At 34.6% G+C, this 20,174-nt stretch overlaps 1 protein-coding gene across 1 annotated transcript in view; it reads right to left on the reverse strand.

Moving 5' to 3' along the window:
• KIAA1109 (KIAA1109 ortholog) overlaps window positions 1-20,174 on the reverse strand; it is a 205,475-nt gene that overhangs the window by 121,165 nt on the left and 64,136 nt on the right. The window contains exons 20-26 of the mRNA XM_035023133.1: window positions 17,943-18,170; window positions 16,791-16,928; window positions 11,809-11,988; window positions 9,503-9,631; window positions 6,517-6,636; window positions 5,329-5,609; window positions 331-581 (exon numbers count right to left, since the gene is read on the reverse strand). Coding sequence (XP_034879024.1) covers window positions 331-581; window positions 5,329-5,609; window positions 6,517-6,636; window positions 9,503-9,631; window positions 11,809-11,988; window positions 16,791-16,928; window positions 17,943-18,170 — 1,327 coding nt within the window. The remainder of the gene's footprint in view (window positions 1-330; window positions 582-5,328; window positions 5,610-6,516; window positions 6,637-9,502; window positions 9,632-11,808; window positions 11,989-16,790; window positions 16,929-17,942; window positions 18,171-20,174) is intronic.

The following is a 20,174-nucleotide window of genomic DNA, read 5'->3' on the forward strand; positions in this document are numbered from 1 at the left end:
CACAGCTATTCTTAAGTAAATCTCTGGAAGCTGAGGTCTAGGAAAATGATATACAAGGAAATACTCAGAATAAGCTTGTCTAGGAAAATCACCAATGTCAACAATAGATCTGAAGGGTAGGCCTACTTTTGCCTTGTGTAACTGTAAAAAACTCACTAGTCTTCTCTGGCTTTAGTTAAATCACCTGCAAAACAAAGGAAGATTATACTGAATTCTACCTATAAGACCACTCAAAGAATTGAGTTGAACAAAGTAACACTGAACTTCTCTCAGAATGGCATATGGATAAAGATAAAGAAGATTAGCACAAGTAACAAAATAACACATTACCATCTACAATTTTGGGAATTTCTTTAGTAATAATCCATTCTCCAGGCTGTAGCAGAGACTGTCCATAATACATATCAGACTCTGCACTCGTGCTTGAAAATGCAGAACTACTGGAAGGTGTCAACTCTTCAAGTTTGAAGAAATCAAGGCCAGTTACTGTGCCACCAAAGAATCTGCAGCCACCGAGACAACCACACTTGTTCCTACACCTCTTATTCTTCAGGGTATCATCTGGCCACAAAAACCACAACCTAAACAGAACCCAAGACAAAACAAACAAAAGCAACAACATAACAAAAACTCATTAGGAATAAACTTTTTGGCAGATAATTAAAATTAACTGTTAATATTTTTAAAAGACGAGGTAAACACAAACACAAAAGCTTATTTTACTGTGGAGTGTCTAACCATTTTGTCTTTCTTAAAAAAAATAGTCTCACCACGGTGAGATGAAAATAAGTAGGAACAGAAAGAGAGATACAGCATACCTAAAAAAAAAGAACTAAAAGAAGCAAATATAAAGATCAGACATTTAAGTTCAATTTAAAAACAGTAGTAAATATTCTCAAAAGGACTAAAAATTTTAAACATTAATGTAAAAAATGGACAAAACTATTGGTACAGATTATACCAAATACATAATTTATCACCGTTAGCATTTCAGAGCCTATCTCACATGGCAAATACACCAAAATACTCTAAATGTAGGGCAAATAAGAAATCTATTTCTCAATAAAACCAAAATAATGCATTCTTTATTAGAGGAAAAAACTGTAATAATTTTGGAATAAGGACTCTGAACAAACTATTAAGAATTAGGACAATGGGAGAAAATGTGTGTAAAATTTTGTGGGTTCTGTGAATGATCCACACAAAAGCCCGTCAGTGTATTAACTCTCCTACTTTCTTAAAAAAAATATTATATAATACAAATATGGGTGCTATATCTTTATTCCTCTTTTTTACCTTTAAATAATAAAATCACCTCATAGTAACAGTCTTTCTAAGTATTTTTACGTGCATTATCTCACTGGATCCTCAGGGCCCTCAAGGAAGACAGAATAGGTATTATCATTTTCATTTTACATTCACTCATTTATATTTCTTGAACATATTTATATGTGCCTAGTATTGTGCTAGGTGAAACTGACAGACACAGTCTTATCCATAAGAAGTTCAGAGTACAGAGGCAAAGGCAAGCCACAAACAAAATATCTAATCATAAATTATACTGAGTGCTATGAGGTAAAAACAAAACAAAACAAAACAAAACCACAAGGTTTGGTGACAAGGAAAACAGAAGGAATCTTTCAAAAAGTAATATTTGAGATGTGAAAGATGAGATGAAATATATCAAATAGAAGTGAAACATCAGTCTAGAGGACAGAAGGAAAAATATGTGAGAAAGCCTTAGGATTAGGGAGAATCTGACATATTACTTTAGTTAAACATTATCAAATTCAAATCACTTCTCTATTTTAAAGCATTAAGATTCAGTCACTCAGCAAACTATTGTAAGCGCTAACAAAATAAAAGACCTTACATATTCCACACACTTTTTTAGCTCATTTGTGTAGCATAAAGCTTAGTAAAATGCATGGGTTTGCATTCATCTAGACATGGGTTCAAATTCCAGCTGTACCACTTAGTAACTCTAGGACCTTGGTCAAATTAGTTAACATTTCTGAGCTTCAGTTTCCTTAACTGTAAAATTGTGGTCTGATATACCTAATAAGACTGTTTCGAAGATTAAATGTAAAGCACCTGATATAAAATCTGGAATATAGAAGTTGCATAACAAATGTAAGCTCCCCTTCCCTACCTTTATTACAATCCAATGCACTAGTTCTCAAACTTTAGCTTGCATTAGAATCACCTGGAGGGCTTATTATACTATGGAGAGCAGGGCTGCACCCCCAGAGTTTCTGACTGAGGTCTAGTAAGACCTGATTATGTAAATTTCTAACAAGTTCCAAGGAGACACTGGTGGTGGTGGTTTGGGAACCATACTTTTCAAAAACACTAAAGAAACTAATGACCTGTGTGTCCAGTAACTTTTCCAGTTATATCAAAAAAGAATACGTGTAGGCTCCAAAACTCCTGGGAAACAAATATGCACAAAGGCAGCCAAAGCTGAAGGTCAATGAGTTATGTTGGGAGGGCAATTCCCAATATGCCCTAAACATCCCTACCTGTTCTTGTGGGTATGCCAAGATTGCAAAGCCCTGACCAGGGCTTGGGATTGTACTGGCAGTAAACAACCTAAAGAGATGAGGTAATATCTCACCCTGGAAAAGAGTAGGTTTGCTTCCACTTATTATAAAAGTGATAGAACCCTTAAGTTCAATATTCCTCTTCTATAATGTATCCCACTGTGTGTAGATATCCATCATGGACTTTTTTGTGTCACCTCCAAAAGATTCATGAATAGGGGTACCAGATATATCAAATAAAAATAAGTTTGTCCTATGCAATGTATGGGACAATATGACATACCTACATTAAAAAGTTATTTGTTGTTTATCTGAAATTCAAATTTAACTAGGCATCCTATATTTCATCTGGCAACCTTACTTGGAGGGCACAGGGAACCCATAAAAACACATATGACTCTGGTTCATGCTTTTGTTGTAATAAAGTCCTTTGTCCCTGACCAGGAGTCTTGTGTCTTCTGGCAGCATCCATGAAACTGCGGCAGGCTAACTTGTTAGCTTGCAAGTAGGATAAAATCCCACTCTTCACAATTTTTAACCAAACAGAGCACTGAAACCAATCTAAATAGTTGGATTTACTTGAACACCTGGAACTTGAATCACGTGGTGCCATTTCCTTTGCTTCATTAGCACCTTGTTCTACCATCTGACCTAATTAGACCCAGGCACTTTGTTCATAGTAACTGGCTTCCTGAGCAATAATTAACAAAGAAACCAAAGTTTTTTTAAAACATTATTTCTCACACATGAGCTTCCATACTCAGGTTTACAAGATGTCAGGATCTTAAAGTAACTTAAAAGATTAATGTAATCTCAGTAAAAAACTCAGGATTTTTTAAAACAAGAATAACACTTCTTTTAGGAAATTAACAGATGAAAATACCTAAACGTTTGTGATGAAATGGAAAAATAAATGTGTATTAGGTATAAATTTTTACCCCTGTATTTGAATATATATTTGCAAAAAAAAAATCTATTTACACCCTTGGCTGGATTAATACAAACACACCATTCAAAATCCAGATACAGGGGCACCTGGGTGGCTCACTTGGTTAAGCATCCAACTCTTGATTTAAGCTTAGGGTATGAGATCGAGCCCCCCATCAGGCTCTGTGCTGAGCATGGAGCCTGCTTAAGATTCTCTCTCTGCTCCTGCCCTCCCCCCCAAACATGTGCACCCATGTACATGCTCTCTTGTTCTCTATCTCTCTAAAAAAAACCCAAAAACGAACAAAAAAACCAGAGTTTTATATGTTAACCAAAAAAAGAATAGAAAAAAATAAGAAAATACAGGTGCCATGTGATTACTAGCAAAAGAAATATTTTCTCAAATTAGTATGAGAAATTACAAAGGTTACAAACAGACATATTTGAATGCACAAAAATCAAAGTCTGTACATAAGACTAAAAAAATTTAAAAATGAAACAAATTGCAAAATATTAGCAACAGGGACTATTGAAAGGAGATAATCTATAAAGAGCTCTTAAAAATTGGTAAGAAATACACCAATATGCCAATAAATATACATAGAATAGTAATATGCAATTCACAAATAAGGAAATAAAAACCACCAGTAAATACATGAAAAAAGTATTAATCTCAGAAATAAAAAAATGCAAAATAAAACAGAAATATCATCTTTCAGTTATCATATAACACATAAAGGATAGCAAAGATGCAGTGAAGACACAGATTCTCCTAAAAAGCCACTGGGAATATAAAGTGAAATAATCTTTCTGGGAATTTGGGAATGCATATCAAAAGGCCCAGTTTTTAGCACAGTCACACCCCCCTTCTAAGGAAACTATTTAAAGGGAATTTAAAGAACATGTGGGAAAAGATTTTATGTGCAAAAAAATGTTCCTCTTACTATTATTTATAATGAAAAATTCAGAAACACTTACCTATGTATTTAATAAATAAGGGCAATGGCTAAATAAAGTACAATATATCTTTTTGATGGTGTTCTATCATTTGTTTGAAAGGAAATTTATAAAATTTTCGGTCATATGGGCAGATGCTTAGGATAGAAGTTCAACACAAACATGCAGAATTTATAAATATAGAATGATTTCAAGTATAAGAAAGATACATTAAAAATATGGGGAAGAAATAAGACAAATTCAGTGTGGTAAGGTTATGGCAGTTACTTTCCTTTATTTCATAATAGTTTTCTCAATTTTTAAAGTAAGCTCATTTAACTTTATAATGAGGGAGATGGGGATGGAAAAAAGTTATACTGGCATTTTAAATGGACATGATTTAGTAAGAGGCTCTGGCTACTTTTTAAATGGCAGATACAATTATTTCTTAATGACTGTTTCTTGAGGATTATACTCCCTTAGTCTCCCTTGCAGTCATGAGAGCTCACAAAAGGAAGAGTTTTGTAGAGTACAAGGTGATAGCAATGATGTTTTCTAGAAATGATGAAATCAAAGTGGAAGGCTGTGGTGAGAGAGAAAGGGGAGTAGTGCTGTATAAAACGTTATTTGGGAACTAGTAATTTAAACTCATTTCACTGCTAATACACATAGTATGGGCTTGGAAACACGATAAAAAAACAGTGTTATTTCCATCAACCATACCATTACCAGAGATGAGATATACAACATATTTACTTAAATATCAGGTTCTTATACCTCCACTGAGGTGTACCCAGCACAATCATATTTGGTCTTTATGTAAAATGTTCCTATTCCATTCCTAACAGTAGAATTTCCTCTATAATTATAAGGTAATTTTCGTCTGAACTTGGGACCATTAACTTCCTTAAATTTCACTTACCTCTTAGTTCTGGCATCATGAGTTTCTAAGAAATGTCTCTGAGCCTCATGTTTAGAATGATGATCAGCAGCTAATGCAATATCAACAGTAATGAGTCCTAAATTGGCTGACCCCGCTTCAAGCCAATAGGCCCTCCGTAGTACTGCAGGCTGAAGTCCAACTCTGGAATTATTTAATTGTTCAATGTACTGTCTCACTTGAAAATCCTGAATTGCAGCACTTATTCCTTCCCCAACCGACTGATTGTGGAGATTACAGTTTGCAACTCGAATTGCACCCATCTAAATTGCATGAAGAAAATGAAATAAAACTGTAGTTTCTGTATTCTTAAGCAACTTAGAATAAACTACAGAATAGTTATTTATTTCCAAATTGCATGAAAGAAGGAAAAAGAGAAAAAAGGGAAATAGAAAAGATAACTGCAACAGAATAAAAGTAGACATTCAGTTAATAAAAAAGAGGATAAAAGGAAAAGAACATAAGTCGAAAGGAAAACAAGAGAAGGAAGAAAGAAATGTTGGTAGTAAGTAATAAAATCACAGACTTTTAACAAGGTTTAATTTTAAGCAGTAACCCACAAAGCAGAGGTGGCAAACAAATGTTTTCAGGAGCCAGGCAGGATATAAATGTACAAAACCTAAAGGCATTCAAAATCAAATCTTTCAAAAACACTACCAATTTAATCCCTGCCATAAAAGCAACCTCCAAGTTTATATCCCTGCCATAAAGCAAAGTTATGATAATTCAGTTAGAGTAAAATAGTAGTGAAGAAACAGACTGGAAGAGAGCATGGACGAGCCAAAAACAGAAAGCTATCTCCTGGAATTGTGTAGTGTTTTGTGAGATGGCAAATTATAAATGTGTGTTCTACCTCAAGAAATGGAGGTTTGGGGGCGCCTGGGTGGTTCAGTAAGTTAAGCGACTGACTCTTGATTTCAGCTCAGGTCATATATCAGGGTTGTGAAATAGAGCCAAATGTCTGGCTCCACGCTCAGTGGGGAGTCTGCTTCTCTCTTGTTCTCCCTCTCTCCTCTCCGCCACCCCTGCTCATGCTCTCTCTCTCTCTCTCTCTAAAATAAATAAATAAATCTTAAAAAAAAAAAAAAAAGAAGAAGAAAAAGAAATGGAAGTTTGGTTTGGTAGAATGGAAAAAGAACTACACTGGCCAAGAAATAGACAAAAGTGTACCTTTAGATTTGTAGCACAGCCATGCTCCACAATATAAATATCTGCTCCATCTACTGCTAAACGAGTCATAGTATATTTCAAATCATCTGAAGTTGGACAAGGCCCAGGAATACAACTCAACTAAAAAGAAAAATAATTGAATATTTAATCCTCACTATCAATTCACCATTTTGGTACTTACATCTGCTTATTTAAATAAAATTTTGGTTACATGTGTATTTTTAAAAATTAGTCAATTAAATCTCATTTTTTATAATGATAAATGAAATTATCAGTAATTAAAGTCTTACTAATTAGAAACTAATCATAAGTATGTACATTTTCATTCAAAAGGGGAAAAAAGCAAGTCTAAATTGACAGAATGTATAACTTGTTATTGAAACTCACAAAGAACAAAGTAAAATGATAAGTAAAGAGTGTCACAGGATTATAAGAACTATACAGGAGTTTAAAGTTGTAAGATTTTCTTATGAGTACTCTATACTACACAAACACACAACTTGTTTTTACAAATATATCAACTGTAAATTTTATTATGATATCGAAGGACAATTGACACAAATTTAATACTATTTTATTCCTGAAAGAGATTTGGTCATGGCTAGGTTGGAAGAAAACATACACTTCACCTACTCTGATGAACTTCTTGGGGAAATGGCAGCCCTGGAGTAAATTATTGACTCAATAGCATGCAAATGTTCATTAGTGGCAGAGCCAGAGTAGAACACAGGTGTCTTGCATTATACTCAGTGTTCTATAATAATAAGGCATACCTTGGAGAGATTGCGGGTTCCATTCCAGACCACCGCAATAAAGCAAATATCACAATAAAGCAAGTCAAATGAATTTTTTGTGGCTAAAAATCAAAAACACAAGAAATAAGAAGTGTTGGCGAGGATGTGGAAAAAAAGGAACCCTTGTGTACTGTTGATGGGAATGCAAACTGGTGTAGCCACTGCAGAAGACAGTATGGAGATTGCTGAAAAAAATTAAAAATAGAACTACCCTATGATCCAGTGATTGCACTATTGGGTATTTGCCCAAAGAATATGAAAATGCTAATTCAAAAGGATATATGTACCTCTATGTTTACTGCAGCATTATTTACAATAGCCAAATTATGAAAACAGCCCAAGTGTCCATTGATAGATGAATGGCTAAAGAAGATGCGATATACATACACACACACACACACACACACAGAGGAATATTACTCAGCCATAAAACAGAATGAAATCTTGCCATCTGTGACAACATGGATGGGTCTAGAGTATAATGCTAAGCGAAATAAGCCAAAGAAAGACAAATACCATATGATTTCACTCATATGTGGAATTTAAGAAACAAATGGACAAAGGGGAAAAAAGAGAGGGAGACAAATAAAAAAAATAGACCCTTAACAATAGAGAGCAAACAGATGGTTACCAGAGGTAAGTGGGCTAGGGGATGGGTGAAATAGGTGAAAGGGATTAAGAGTACACTTGATAAGCACTGAGTAATATATGGAATTTTTGAATCACTACATTGTATACCTGAAATTAACATAATACTATATGTTAACTATATTGGAATTAAAATAAAAATTAAAAATAAATACTATTAAAGATTAAAAAATGAATTTTTTGGTTTCTCAGTGCATATAAAAGTTATGTTTACACTTTATACTATAGTCTGTGCAACAGCCTATGTCTAGGAAAAATGTACATGCTTTTATTGATAAAAAATGCTAACCATCATCTGAGCTTTCAGCCAGTCATAATCACTATTCATAGATCACTGTAACAAATAATAATGACAAAGTTTGAAATATTGCAAGAATTACCAAAATGTGACATAGAGACATAAAGTGGGCAAATGCTGTTGGAAAAATGGTTGATAGATTTGCTTGTGGCATGGTTGCCACAAACCTTCAACTTGTTAAAAAACAAACAAACCAACAAAAACCACAGTATCTGCAATGCACAATAAAACAAGGTATGTCTGATTTCCCCCACACAAAATAGACCTAAAAAACCCCGATCTAAAATGACAGAGGCACATCAATGGTTGCATGGAATAATGAATGGCTGACTGCAAAGGGACACAAAGTAATTTTCTAAGGTGATAAAAAATGTTCGATTTTTAAAAATTTTAATGCAACATAAAAGCTTTGAATCGTTAAAAAAAAAAAAAAAAAAAGAGGAGACACCTACAAGTATGTGTGATTTACCCATAAGGAATAATTGGTTGACATATAACTAAGGATTCCCTAGATCCTGGCAATGTGTTTATAACAAGAAAAAAATAATTTTATCACTGATTATTGCGGTTTCCTTTATTGTTAGTAAAGAAGCAGAGGTTACAGATATTTTGGACATAAAATTAAAAGCAGGATAAATTGTTTTCAGTTCACACTAATATAACAGTAAATAAACATAATATGTATAACAAAAGAACAAAAGGATAAACACATATAGGGAAGAAATCAGAAAGGAAAATGAAATTGTTTACAATGGTTATCTCTACATTATAGAATCAGGATAAAAAAAATTTTTTTTAAACTGCCATGTTTTCTTGGCAAATGCCAACATTACTAACCACATTACAAAAGAAGAGGTATGTTCCAGGGAGGTCTATAAACAATGTCATGTAAGGAATTTAACCTTCCTCTTGCTTCAGTTTCTAAATCTTCTACATAAATACACAGCCATATCCAAAAGAATGTAATAACATAAGAAAACATGAGAGTTAACAATAAAAATGTAAAAGGTAAGATATAATCTTTATAATATCTACATTTACCTGTGAATTTATGTTTTAATAATTACCTCATATATTAGATACTTGCAACTAAATAACAACTGGCTACAAATCTGCAAAATAATTTTATTAATTGAGAAAACTGAACTATAATGGCTGTGTATTTGATTTAAAACTGATATCTCAATCTTTCATTTTAAAAAATCCATAAATGTTTATAATACTGCTAACATATTTGTTAACATACCTTGGATTCACAGAACCGACGGTCAAATCCATGCTGACATATTATTACTGATTTAGGTCTTTCCAGTTCATACTCCCGACATACCACATGAAAAACAAATGTCTGTCCCCACTCCAAGAGAAAAGCTAGCTACAAATAAGCAGTGACAGGTTGACAACAGTGTTAGCATTCTAAACACGTGTTCAGAGTTCAAAAGCTTATCAAGAATATTAATACAGTTTGAAAGAACACAAATGCTGTTTTATATCTGCTGCTACATAATCCACTTTTTAGTCAGAATCATGATTTTTCTACCTTGACATCATTTATAAGCTTATGTTACTTCTCGTTTGTGAATGACAAAAAATGCATGACAACTTCAGCACGACAATTCAACTTCAGCAACTTACAGAGTAAGTACTTTCCTTCAAGGTTATATCTTCCTTCTTACATATCTAATCGAAATCCTCTGCACAGAAAAGCACCTAAAATTCTCTATCTAATAATAAACAAAGCTTGGATGTGAAATTATTATCTAATTATCATAGTGAGTTACAATTATGGAAAATCAGATTTTTGAAGATTATAGCACTTTTGTTTATGTAAATAGAAACTTAAGTATATATCAATTCTTCATCAAATCTTCAGTTTACAAAAAAACCCTTCATTTTATAATTGATTAGAATTGTTAACAATAAACACACTAAAATATGGGTATACATATTATTCCCTTAAAAAAAGTACAAATTTAAACTATCAGAAAACATGAATTTCACTTTTAAAACATATAAAGAATGGAATAAGCATTAAAAGCACCTATGGATTCATGAAACACTAGAAACAGTGATGTCAAGATTCTAGTGAAGAAAGAAATGTTTCATCTTCTAATAACGGCAACTTATGAACATAGATACTAGCAATTGTTAGATTAAAGAAATTGTGTCCAGTCTTGCACAATCAGCATGGCTTTATTTTATGTTTGTTAAGGAACAAACTTTTTTATATATATTTCAGTCTTGTACATTAGAGAAAAGAGATGGTGGATAATAAGGAGAGGATAGTTATCAGGCCAATGAGCACTGAATAATTTCTTTCCATTTTTATACATTCTGTTATATATTTTATCTACTTTTAATATAAACTATCCCTTTTCCATTCCATTTTCTTATTTATAGAATCTTAATTTTTGCTGCCTTCTAAAAATTTCTTGTAGATATGCAAGGTATCTAGAGTCTTTATCCACCTTCTTGTTGTATTTCCTACCTATATATGTTTCATACACATTCTGTAATTTTTATTAAAATTGAGTATGTACATTTCACACATTCAAGACCATATTCCAGTTTTTCTAAATGCCAAGATAAGTATGCATATTATCAGAAATATATGGATCAATAGGTGAAATGTTACACTAATATGGCTATTTGGCTAAATTTCAATGGTCCATTTCTAGAGCTAAATGACCCTTATGACTTCTGAGTCTTTTTTTTTTTTTTTTTAGGGATTTTATTTATTTATTTGAGAGAGAGAGTGAGAGAGAGAAAGAGCACAAGAGGGGGGAGTGGGAGAGGGAGAAGCAGATTCCCTGCTGAGCAGGGAGCCCGATGCGGGACTCGATCCAGGGACTCCAGGATCATGACCTGAGCCGAAGGCAGTCGCTTAACCAACTGAGCCACCCAGGCGCCCGACTTCTGAGTCTTCTAAAGATTAAAGGGGACAAGAGGAGGAGGGGGATTTTATCCAGAAGGATCACAACTAGCACTCTAGACCAGGTTTACTTACCAGCAAATTTCTTTTTATTTTTTTAAATCCACATCATTAACAGCAGATACAAATGATGTTATCTTGCTTTGAGACATGACAAGAACCGAACTACCTAATCCTGAACACCATAAACAGTATTTTCAAATCCTACTTAAGAAATATATAAGAAAGCAAAATTCTTAAAAAATTATTCCATATACTGGGAAAAAAAGAATTTTTCAACAGTGGAGAAACAACTAATGTAATTTTAATAATATATAAAATTTCCAGACCAGTTCTCATACTGAGTTTTTCCTAAAGTCTTGGTCTTGAAAGTGCTATGCAGAACTATAAAACATTACACCCTTCAATTTTATGTGGCTCAGAAACGTGAAACTTGTCTCTGATTCATCTATTGCTAAGAAAATTCTGAATGGCAAGAATGACTCTCATGCAAAAAGCAGAGTTGTCTGGCCATCAGAACACCATTAGTGAAAATGCAATGAACATTCAAACAGGCATACAACTTACTCTTGGCAAAGTGGGTAAGCAAAGGAAAAAGAAAATAAGTCAGAGAATCCTACCTGTGGTGCTGTGACCTTAGCTGTAAGACTTCCAGCCTGCACATCAATTAACCATGCATATTCTAAGGAATCACTTCCCAAAGGAAGACCTTCTGCTGAGAACATAGCATGTGCTCTCAGCTGGAGACCTGACAAATTGATGTGACCCTCCCTGAGCACTTCATCCACAGGAGGTCGCTGCTGAAAACAATAAGAAGACTGTTAGAAGTACAAGAAAATCGGCATTATTATTTCTAGTTGTTTTTTTTCTCCAGAGACTAACAGTAAAAACATGCTATCTGGAAAGTAAGACTCAAGGATCCATAAGATCCTAACACAACCTTGTACCGTAGAGTCTCAGTTAAGCTTCTTTAGTGACAATATTCACAAGAGTTCAACTGCAAAGCAAGATAGCAAAGTCCTAGAAAGAATGAGACCTCTCTGATAGAAATGAATGGCTCAATGAATAAAAATAAATTAGTCCTCTGACTGACAGGGAATGTAAGAGACCAATCTTAGGTGGAAAGAGAGGAATAATGAGATTAAATACTAAAAAGAAAAGAAAAAAATAACAGGGGAGAACAAAGACCATTAAGACCATAAAATGAAGAACGAGGGAAGAAAGCCATCTTTCATATAGATTTTGAGGACTACATAAATATAAAAAGGATAGATTTATCTTACAGAAATTACATACTTACTACTAAAAAGCAGCAAATATTTCAAAAAGAAAAGTTCTGGACTTACAAAGCTAAAAGATATGTCCTAAAATAGGGTATTCCATGGCACACTAACTAGTTCCACAGGATATTATTAGTAATACAGAATCAAATAGGTTTGGCAATGCCCTCCCTACCCATCAGTCACCAATTTCTGTAGAATCTACCTCCCAGTCTCTCAGAAATGCATTGATTTTCGGGCGCCTGGGTGGCTCAGTTGGTTAAGCGACTGCCTTCAGCTCAGGTCATGATCCTGGAGTCCCGGGATCAAGTCCCGCATCGGGCTCCTTGCTCCGCAGGGAGCCTGCTTCTCCCTCTGACCCTCCCCCCTCTCATGTGCTCTCTGTCTCTCTCATTCTCTCTGTCTCAGATAAATAAATAAAATCTTTAAAAAAAAAAAAAAGAAATGCATTGATTTTCTTCTATCTTCACCACTATCATCATGGTCCCAATAATATGACCTCTTGCTAAGATGTTTGCAGAGCCTCCCAGCATTCACTTTTACATCTCCCACCTCCATCCTCTACAAAATAACCACAGAGATCTAAAAAGGCAAATTTTATCATGTTCTTGTCTCAAGACCATTATTTATTATTTCCTCAATATTTCTCTTCTCCACCAGGTTTATTAGGGTAAAGACTATTTCTGTCTTGTTCACCATTTATCCCACTGCACCTAACAGTGACCACAAAAGGAAGATAATGCTGTGTATTTCTTCACAGCAAGTCTTTTCAGAGAATTCAATATACTAATATACATTGAGACAGTTCACAGGTATTTCCCAAACTAATTTTATTACAGTAGTCTTTTTAGTATGTGTATGCAGGCCATCTGCACAAGGAACAGTGTTAGCATTCTTTGTTTCAAACATTTTAGGAAATGTATTCTTAAAAAAAAATTAAGGATATGAGCTAAATCAAATTCATAAGGAATTCTTAAAAGGAAATTTCTAATTACGACTATAATAATAACTCTAGCAGCTCTTTTTTATTTTATTTTCATCTAAGCTGTGTGACAACATAAAATCACCAAAATTTCTCCAGGCATTAGTTTCCTTCTATTTTTTATCTGAAGAAGCTGGGGAGGATGGTGAATAAAGATCACTTCTGGCACTAAGTTTCGATAATTCTCAGTATAAGATACTTCTGATTGATATTTTTTGAGCTCAAAAATACATATACATCTTGGCTTGTCCTAAAGATAGAGCCTATCTAGTACACCAACAAAGATCATATTCTAGATTTTATTGTGGGGTTGCATCATATTGTGGGCTGAATTGTGTCCCCTAAAAAGACACATTCAAGTCCTAAGCCCAGGCACCTGTGATTGTGACCTTACTGTATTTGAAAAAAAGGGTTTTAGCAGATGTAATCAAGTTAAAATGAGGTTACACTGAATTAGGGTGGGTCTTAATCTAATGACTGGTGTCCTTTTAAGAGGAAAACTGGGACACAGAGACATATCGAGACAATGCCATGAGAAGACAAAGGCAGAGATATGCATCTACAAGACAAGCAATGCCAAGGATTGCTAGCAACCACCAAAAGCTTAGAAGAGGCAAGGAGACCCTCTCCTACAGCCTTCAGAGAGAGAGAACATGCCCATGCCAACACTTTGATTTCAGAATTCTAGGCTCCAGAACTGTGAGAGAATACATTTCTCTTATTTTAAGCAACTCGGTGTGAGGTACTTTGCTATGACAGCCCTAGGAAATTAACATACATCATAAGATGCTCATAAATTAAAAGGGGATGGTTCATAAGTCAGACACAATAATCTATCCATCACCTCAGATCCTTAACCTTGAGGCCCTGCATTAAGACAAATGCTATCAGGAATAAGCAGCTAAATCCTGGAGAGCTCACCTGTACCAAAGGTTTCAAATTTGCCCAGATTCACCAGAGGAATCACTATCTAGGGCAGCTATAGTCTTACAACACGTATTTCTTAAATAATAAGACTTGAAAGTCAAAAGGACTCTTTGACCCATGGGCTCCAAAATGGATCTTGTGTTAATCAGGCATGAAAACAACATTAATCTCAGGGTACATCTCCATCAGCGCTATTGGGTGATCAGGTGCATTGTCAATTAGCAGTCATATTTTGAAAGGAGTCTCTTTTTCTGAGCAGTAGGTCTCAAAAGTGAGCTTAAAATATTCAGTAAACACTGTTGTAAAGAGATACACTGTCATCCAGGCTTTTTTGCTCCACTGATAGAGCACAGGCAGAGCAGATTTAGCATAATTCTTAAGGGCCCTAAAATTTTCAAGCATTGGCTTCAATTTAAAGTCACCAGCTGTGTTAGCCTATAAGTAGAATGTCATTCTGTCCTTTGAAGTTTTGAAACCAGGCACTGACTTCTCCTCTCTAGCTATGGAAGTCCTAGATGGCATCTTCAACTAGAAGGTTATTTCATCTACTTTGAAAATCTGTTGTTTAGTGTAGCCACCCTTCATTAATGAACTTGGCTAGATCTCCTGGATAACTTGCTGCCTCACCTTGCACTTTGGTGTTATGGAGATGGCTTCTTTCTTTAACCTCTGAACCCACTTCTGCTAGCTTCAAACTTATCTTCTGTAGCTTCCTCACCTCTCTCAGCCTTCACGGAATTGAAGAGAGTGAGGGCCTTGCTTTGGATTAGATTTTGGCTTAAGGGAATGCTGTGGCTGATTTGATCTTCTATCCAGACCACTGAAACTTTCTCTGTATTAGCCATAGGCTGTTTTCCTTTCTTATTATTGGTGTGTTTATTGGAGTAGCACTTCTGATTTCCTTGAAGAATTTCTCCTTTGCATTCACAACTTGGCTAACTATTTGGTGCAAGAGGCCTAGTTTTCAGCTTAGCTTGGGTTTTGACATGCCTTCCTCACTAAGCTTAATCATTTCTACCTTCTGATTTAAAGTGAGAAACGTACAATTCTGCCTTTCATTTAAACACTTAGAGGCCACTGAAGGGTCATTAGCTGGCCTAATTTCAATACCTTTTTGTTTTAGAGAATAGGGAGGCCCAAGAAGAGGGGGAGAGACAGGGGAACAGCCGGTTGGTGAAGCAGTCAGAACACGTGCAATGTTATCACTTAAGTTTGCCATCTTATATGGGCACAGTTTGTGGCACCCCAAAACAATTACAATAGTAACATCAAGATCAGTGAACACAAATCACCATAACAAATAGAATAATGAAAAAATTTAAAATATGTGAGAATTACCAAATGTGACAGAGACATGAAGTGCGCAAATGCTGCTGGAAAAATGGCTTTGATAAACTTGCTTGATGCAGAGCTGCCACAAATCTTCAATTTGTAACAAATGCAATATCTGCAAAGTGCACTAAAGCAACATGCAATAAAATGAGGTATGCCAACTATTTCAAAAGTCTGATAAAGGAAACACATTCAGTGGCAAAAATAAGCATATATTAGGTATTAAGTTTCAGCTACTAAGAGGTCAGCTGTGTTGAATATATACACATGAAAAACTTAAATTCTATGTAGAAAAATATGGTCATTTATGGCAAAAGAGTTGCAAAGGGGGTAAGCTATTTTATATAAAATGGTCAGTTACTATATAGAATCCATAGTAGGTTATCATCTGTTGTGATTTTGGGGTATCAAATTCACCACCCATTTATAATTTTACCTTGCTTTATATTAAAATCCATTTATTTTTCTAAAGCTCACAACTTGACTAAAAGTAGAGAAAAGCCCTAAAGTAGTGTTAAATGAAAAGTAAAGCCATTTGGCATTAAAAAATAATAATAACAAAGTGATTATCTACCCAAGAATGTAAATTACTCCCATTTGCTGAATATCATTGGTTCCCTTTCAAAAGAGCCCTGGGGATATCTTGATGGGATTAATAAAGTGTCTTATAAGTACGTTTGGTGAAAAGCATAATCCATGTGGATATGGATGTTTTGAAGATTTAGAGTACTGGTTAATGTGAATATTGAGGTGTACTTTTCAACAGAATCCACCAAAATTTTATACATTTTCCCTTCCATAAATATATGAAAAAGTTTTAAAGTATTTCTTTCCATTTCTAAAAACAATAGATACAAAATATAATTATATGGGATCACATAAACAGGGAACAGCAGGAAAAAAAAAGAAAACTGAGATTCTTGAAAAACATATATATACAAAACTTCTTAATATGGTTAAATAAAAAGCCTCTAATTTAAAGAGCTATATATTCTATGCACAGAAGCTAACACACTGTTTCAACACCATAAACAATAATAATACATCTCTAAGTCTCTACCATAACTCACTTTCACATTACCTGATAGTTATCACTGACAAACACATTTAGGGGTGACAGGACAAGTTGCAGCATGGTCTCCCGAAATCCTTTTTTCATTTCAAAACACAGTCTTTCCAAGAATGCTGTAGGGCACTCAGGGCCATCAGTGGTTCCATGCTAAAGTCAAACAAAATACCATAATCAAGATACAGAGAAAATAAGACCAGGGAGGTACAGGAAAATAAAAATTACATTTATTATTGTTTAAAGATTTTATTTATTTATTTGACAGAGAAAGAGACAGTGAGAGAGGGAACACATGCAGGGGGAGTGGGAGAGGTAGAAGCAGGCTTCCTGCTGAGCAAAGAGCCTGAAGCGGGGCCCGATCCCAGGACCCCGGGATCATGACCTGAGCCGAAGGCAGAGGCTCAATGACTGAGCCACCCAGGTGCCCCCAAAATTACATTTATATAATTAAGAGATTTTGATTCTTAAAAAGAAGAAATAGTGCTTACTGACAAAATTAACTATTCTGGACCCCAGTAAGAACATTAGGTTCACTAAGCACCAGAGATGACTCCTCTGCTCTGCAATCCTAGGTGCATGATATGGAGCCAGTAAGCAGCACAATGCTCTAGGGCCTCACCCTCCCTATCTGACCTCACTCCAACGACTCTGGGTTCTCTGGGCAATATAATGTCATTCCAAGTCGGCCCAAATGGTCCATTGGTCAACCTTAGACTGAACCAGGATTCTATGCTGGATCTGAACCCCTGAAAACAATTCAATCTTCAGGATCAAGCTGAATCTTGATTTTGTAGTAGGTGCACCATAAGGGCCCCAAATGGTCTAGATGGATAAAGGATAAGAAAATGTAAATCCTAGAATATCCATCAGGCTAACTATAAACCCAGCAACTCAACGTCATGACAAAATGTTCTAAAGTTACACAGAACAGCAAGAAGGAACTCAAATGAAAGAAGAAAAGCAGAAAATTATCAATGATCAAGTAATCACATTAAGAAGAAAATAATAAACTAACTTTATAAAAGTAAAAGGATAAATTTTAAAGTTTTCAAATCTGATTTTTTTTATTAGTGTGTGCATGTGTGTACAAACACCTACAGTTTTCTAAGTTGGGTGAATTTCATAATATACTCCAGACTATACTCCAGATACGTAAACACTTACAACAGGAAGGCGCCCATGAACTTTGTACAAATTAACAAGTACAGTAATATCCCAAGGACGTAAGGTAAGCGGATGAATTGACTTGGCTGAACTTTCATTTTCCTTTTTGTCATTTTCCATTCCAACAGCAGTCCACCCAGAGCTGGATGATGTTGACAGTGACAGAACAGGACTTGAAATAACCTCTTCAAAATCCATATACATGTCATCTTCCCCAAAGTAGTTTTCCTATAAATATCAAGAACAAACTTCTATTAAAGAGATATGTATCAATAACTTTTCAACTTAGAGCCTGAATTTTGTAAATGAAGCATCTCCCTAAACTATTTTATTTAGTTAAAAGTATATAGTCTGTTTCCTTGAAATGAAAAACAAACAAAAAAAAGATACATACGCTTAAGACATATATTTACTTGGCTACTTGGCAAATAAACATTCTGTAACAAAATAAATAAATAAATAAATAAATAAATAAATAAATAAATAAATAAATAACCCCCCCCCCAAAAAACCCATAAAAAAATTAAGTAAGTTTATAGTAAAGCTTCATGACAACACCATCTCCAATTATAGCAAAAAACTTGCAATTTAGGTCCTAGAAGAAAACTTTGAAAATCTGTAATGTTCAATAGTTTTCAATTTTTCTCAGAGTTCTGAGGCAATAATACCCAGAGACATCCGTTAAGGGAAGATCAATTCAATGAAAATCAATTTGACTAAATCCAATTAGCTAACTACTACAATTCATATATTCTGGGTGAAATATTTATCAGAAGTGTTTTTAACAACGTAAATAAGAATCTCCAATTTTGGTTACTGATGATAAAAACATGTGTTATCAACAGTTACTAAAACATCCTTTCATATAATTCATCCTGGTTTCTTATGCAAAGTATTTTAACTTAATATTCTGGTTCCTTTTGCAACAGAATTTAAATTTATTATTATTTTTTTCTTCTTTTAAGGTTTTATTTAAATTCCAGTTAGTTAACATACAGTGTAATATTAGTTTCATGAGTAGGATTTAGGGAGTCATCACTTACATACAACACCCAGTGCTCATCACAAATGCTCTCCTTAATCCCCATAGCTTACTTCACTCCTCCCCCCACCCCCTCCCCTCTGGTGACCATCAGTTTGACCTCAATAATTAAGAGTCTGTTTCTTGGTTTGCCTCTCTCATCTTTCCCCCCCATGCTCATTTGTTTCTTAAATTCCACATATGAGTGAAATCATATGGCATTTGTCTTTCTCTGACTTATTTAAATGAAATTCTTTTTTCTTCCCATTATTCTGAATTTAAGTTTTATCTATTTGATCTGTCAGTAGTAATCAAAAGTTGTTAAAATATTCCTGCTAACACAGTTAACTGTATTTGTTCAATACCAGAAATCAAGTCAGTATTTCGATAAATTCTGCCTTTTAATTATTGGCACATTTATTTTCTGGCTAGAATTCTAGTCAACTAATCAGGCCAATTAAATATCTTTTCATAGAAAAGGATGTTGAAGGGTTTACAGTCATTTGGTTAATTAGTGGTAGGACTAATAATAAAATCCCAAATCTATGGACTCACAAAACTGATACTTTTTCCTCATTCTCTATTGTTATCTGGCTCTAATAATACAGGTCCTACTTAGAACCTGCTTGACATCTTGAAAATTGCCTTTATTATGTAACTCTGAAGCATGGACAAATTCAAGCACAAATATAAATGTAAATAAACATTAACCTATATCCTAAATTCTAACATTAAATTTCTAAAACTAAAAATAAATGTCTAATTGATTTCAATCTAAACATTAAAGATCTAGAAGTATTCAAAGCAGTAGTCCTCAGATCATTTGAGAAGCCTTTTCAAAGACACATGCGAGGGCGCCTGGGTGGCTCAGTCATTAAAGGTCTGCCTTTGGCTCAGGTCATGAACTCAGGGTCCTGGGATGGAGCCCCACATGGGGCTCCCTGATGGGCGGGAAGCCTGCTTCTCCCTCTCCCACTCCCCCTGCTTATGTTCCCGCTCTCTCGCTGTGTCTTTCTCTGTCAAATAAATAAATAAATCTTAAAAAAAAAAAAAGAAAATACACATGCCATTCTGGTCCTGGGGACAGGTTCAATAGTTTGCAATGGGCATGGATTTCAGAGACAGAAGAAAATTAAAATATTTCCTTCAGTGATTTTATCTACAAACGGCCTCCAGACCCTATCACCTCTACTCCACCCTTCCTCCATACA

Source organism: Mirounga leonina, unplaced genomic scaffold (assembly GCF_011800145.1).
Source record: "Mirounga leonina isolate KUSES-001 unplaced genomic scaffold, KU_Mleo_1.0 Mir_176, whole genome shotgun sequence".
NCBI lineage: Eukaryota > Metazoa > Chordata > Mammalia > Carnivora > Phocidae > Mirounga > Mirounga leonina.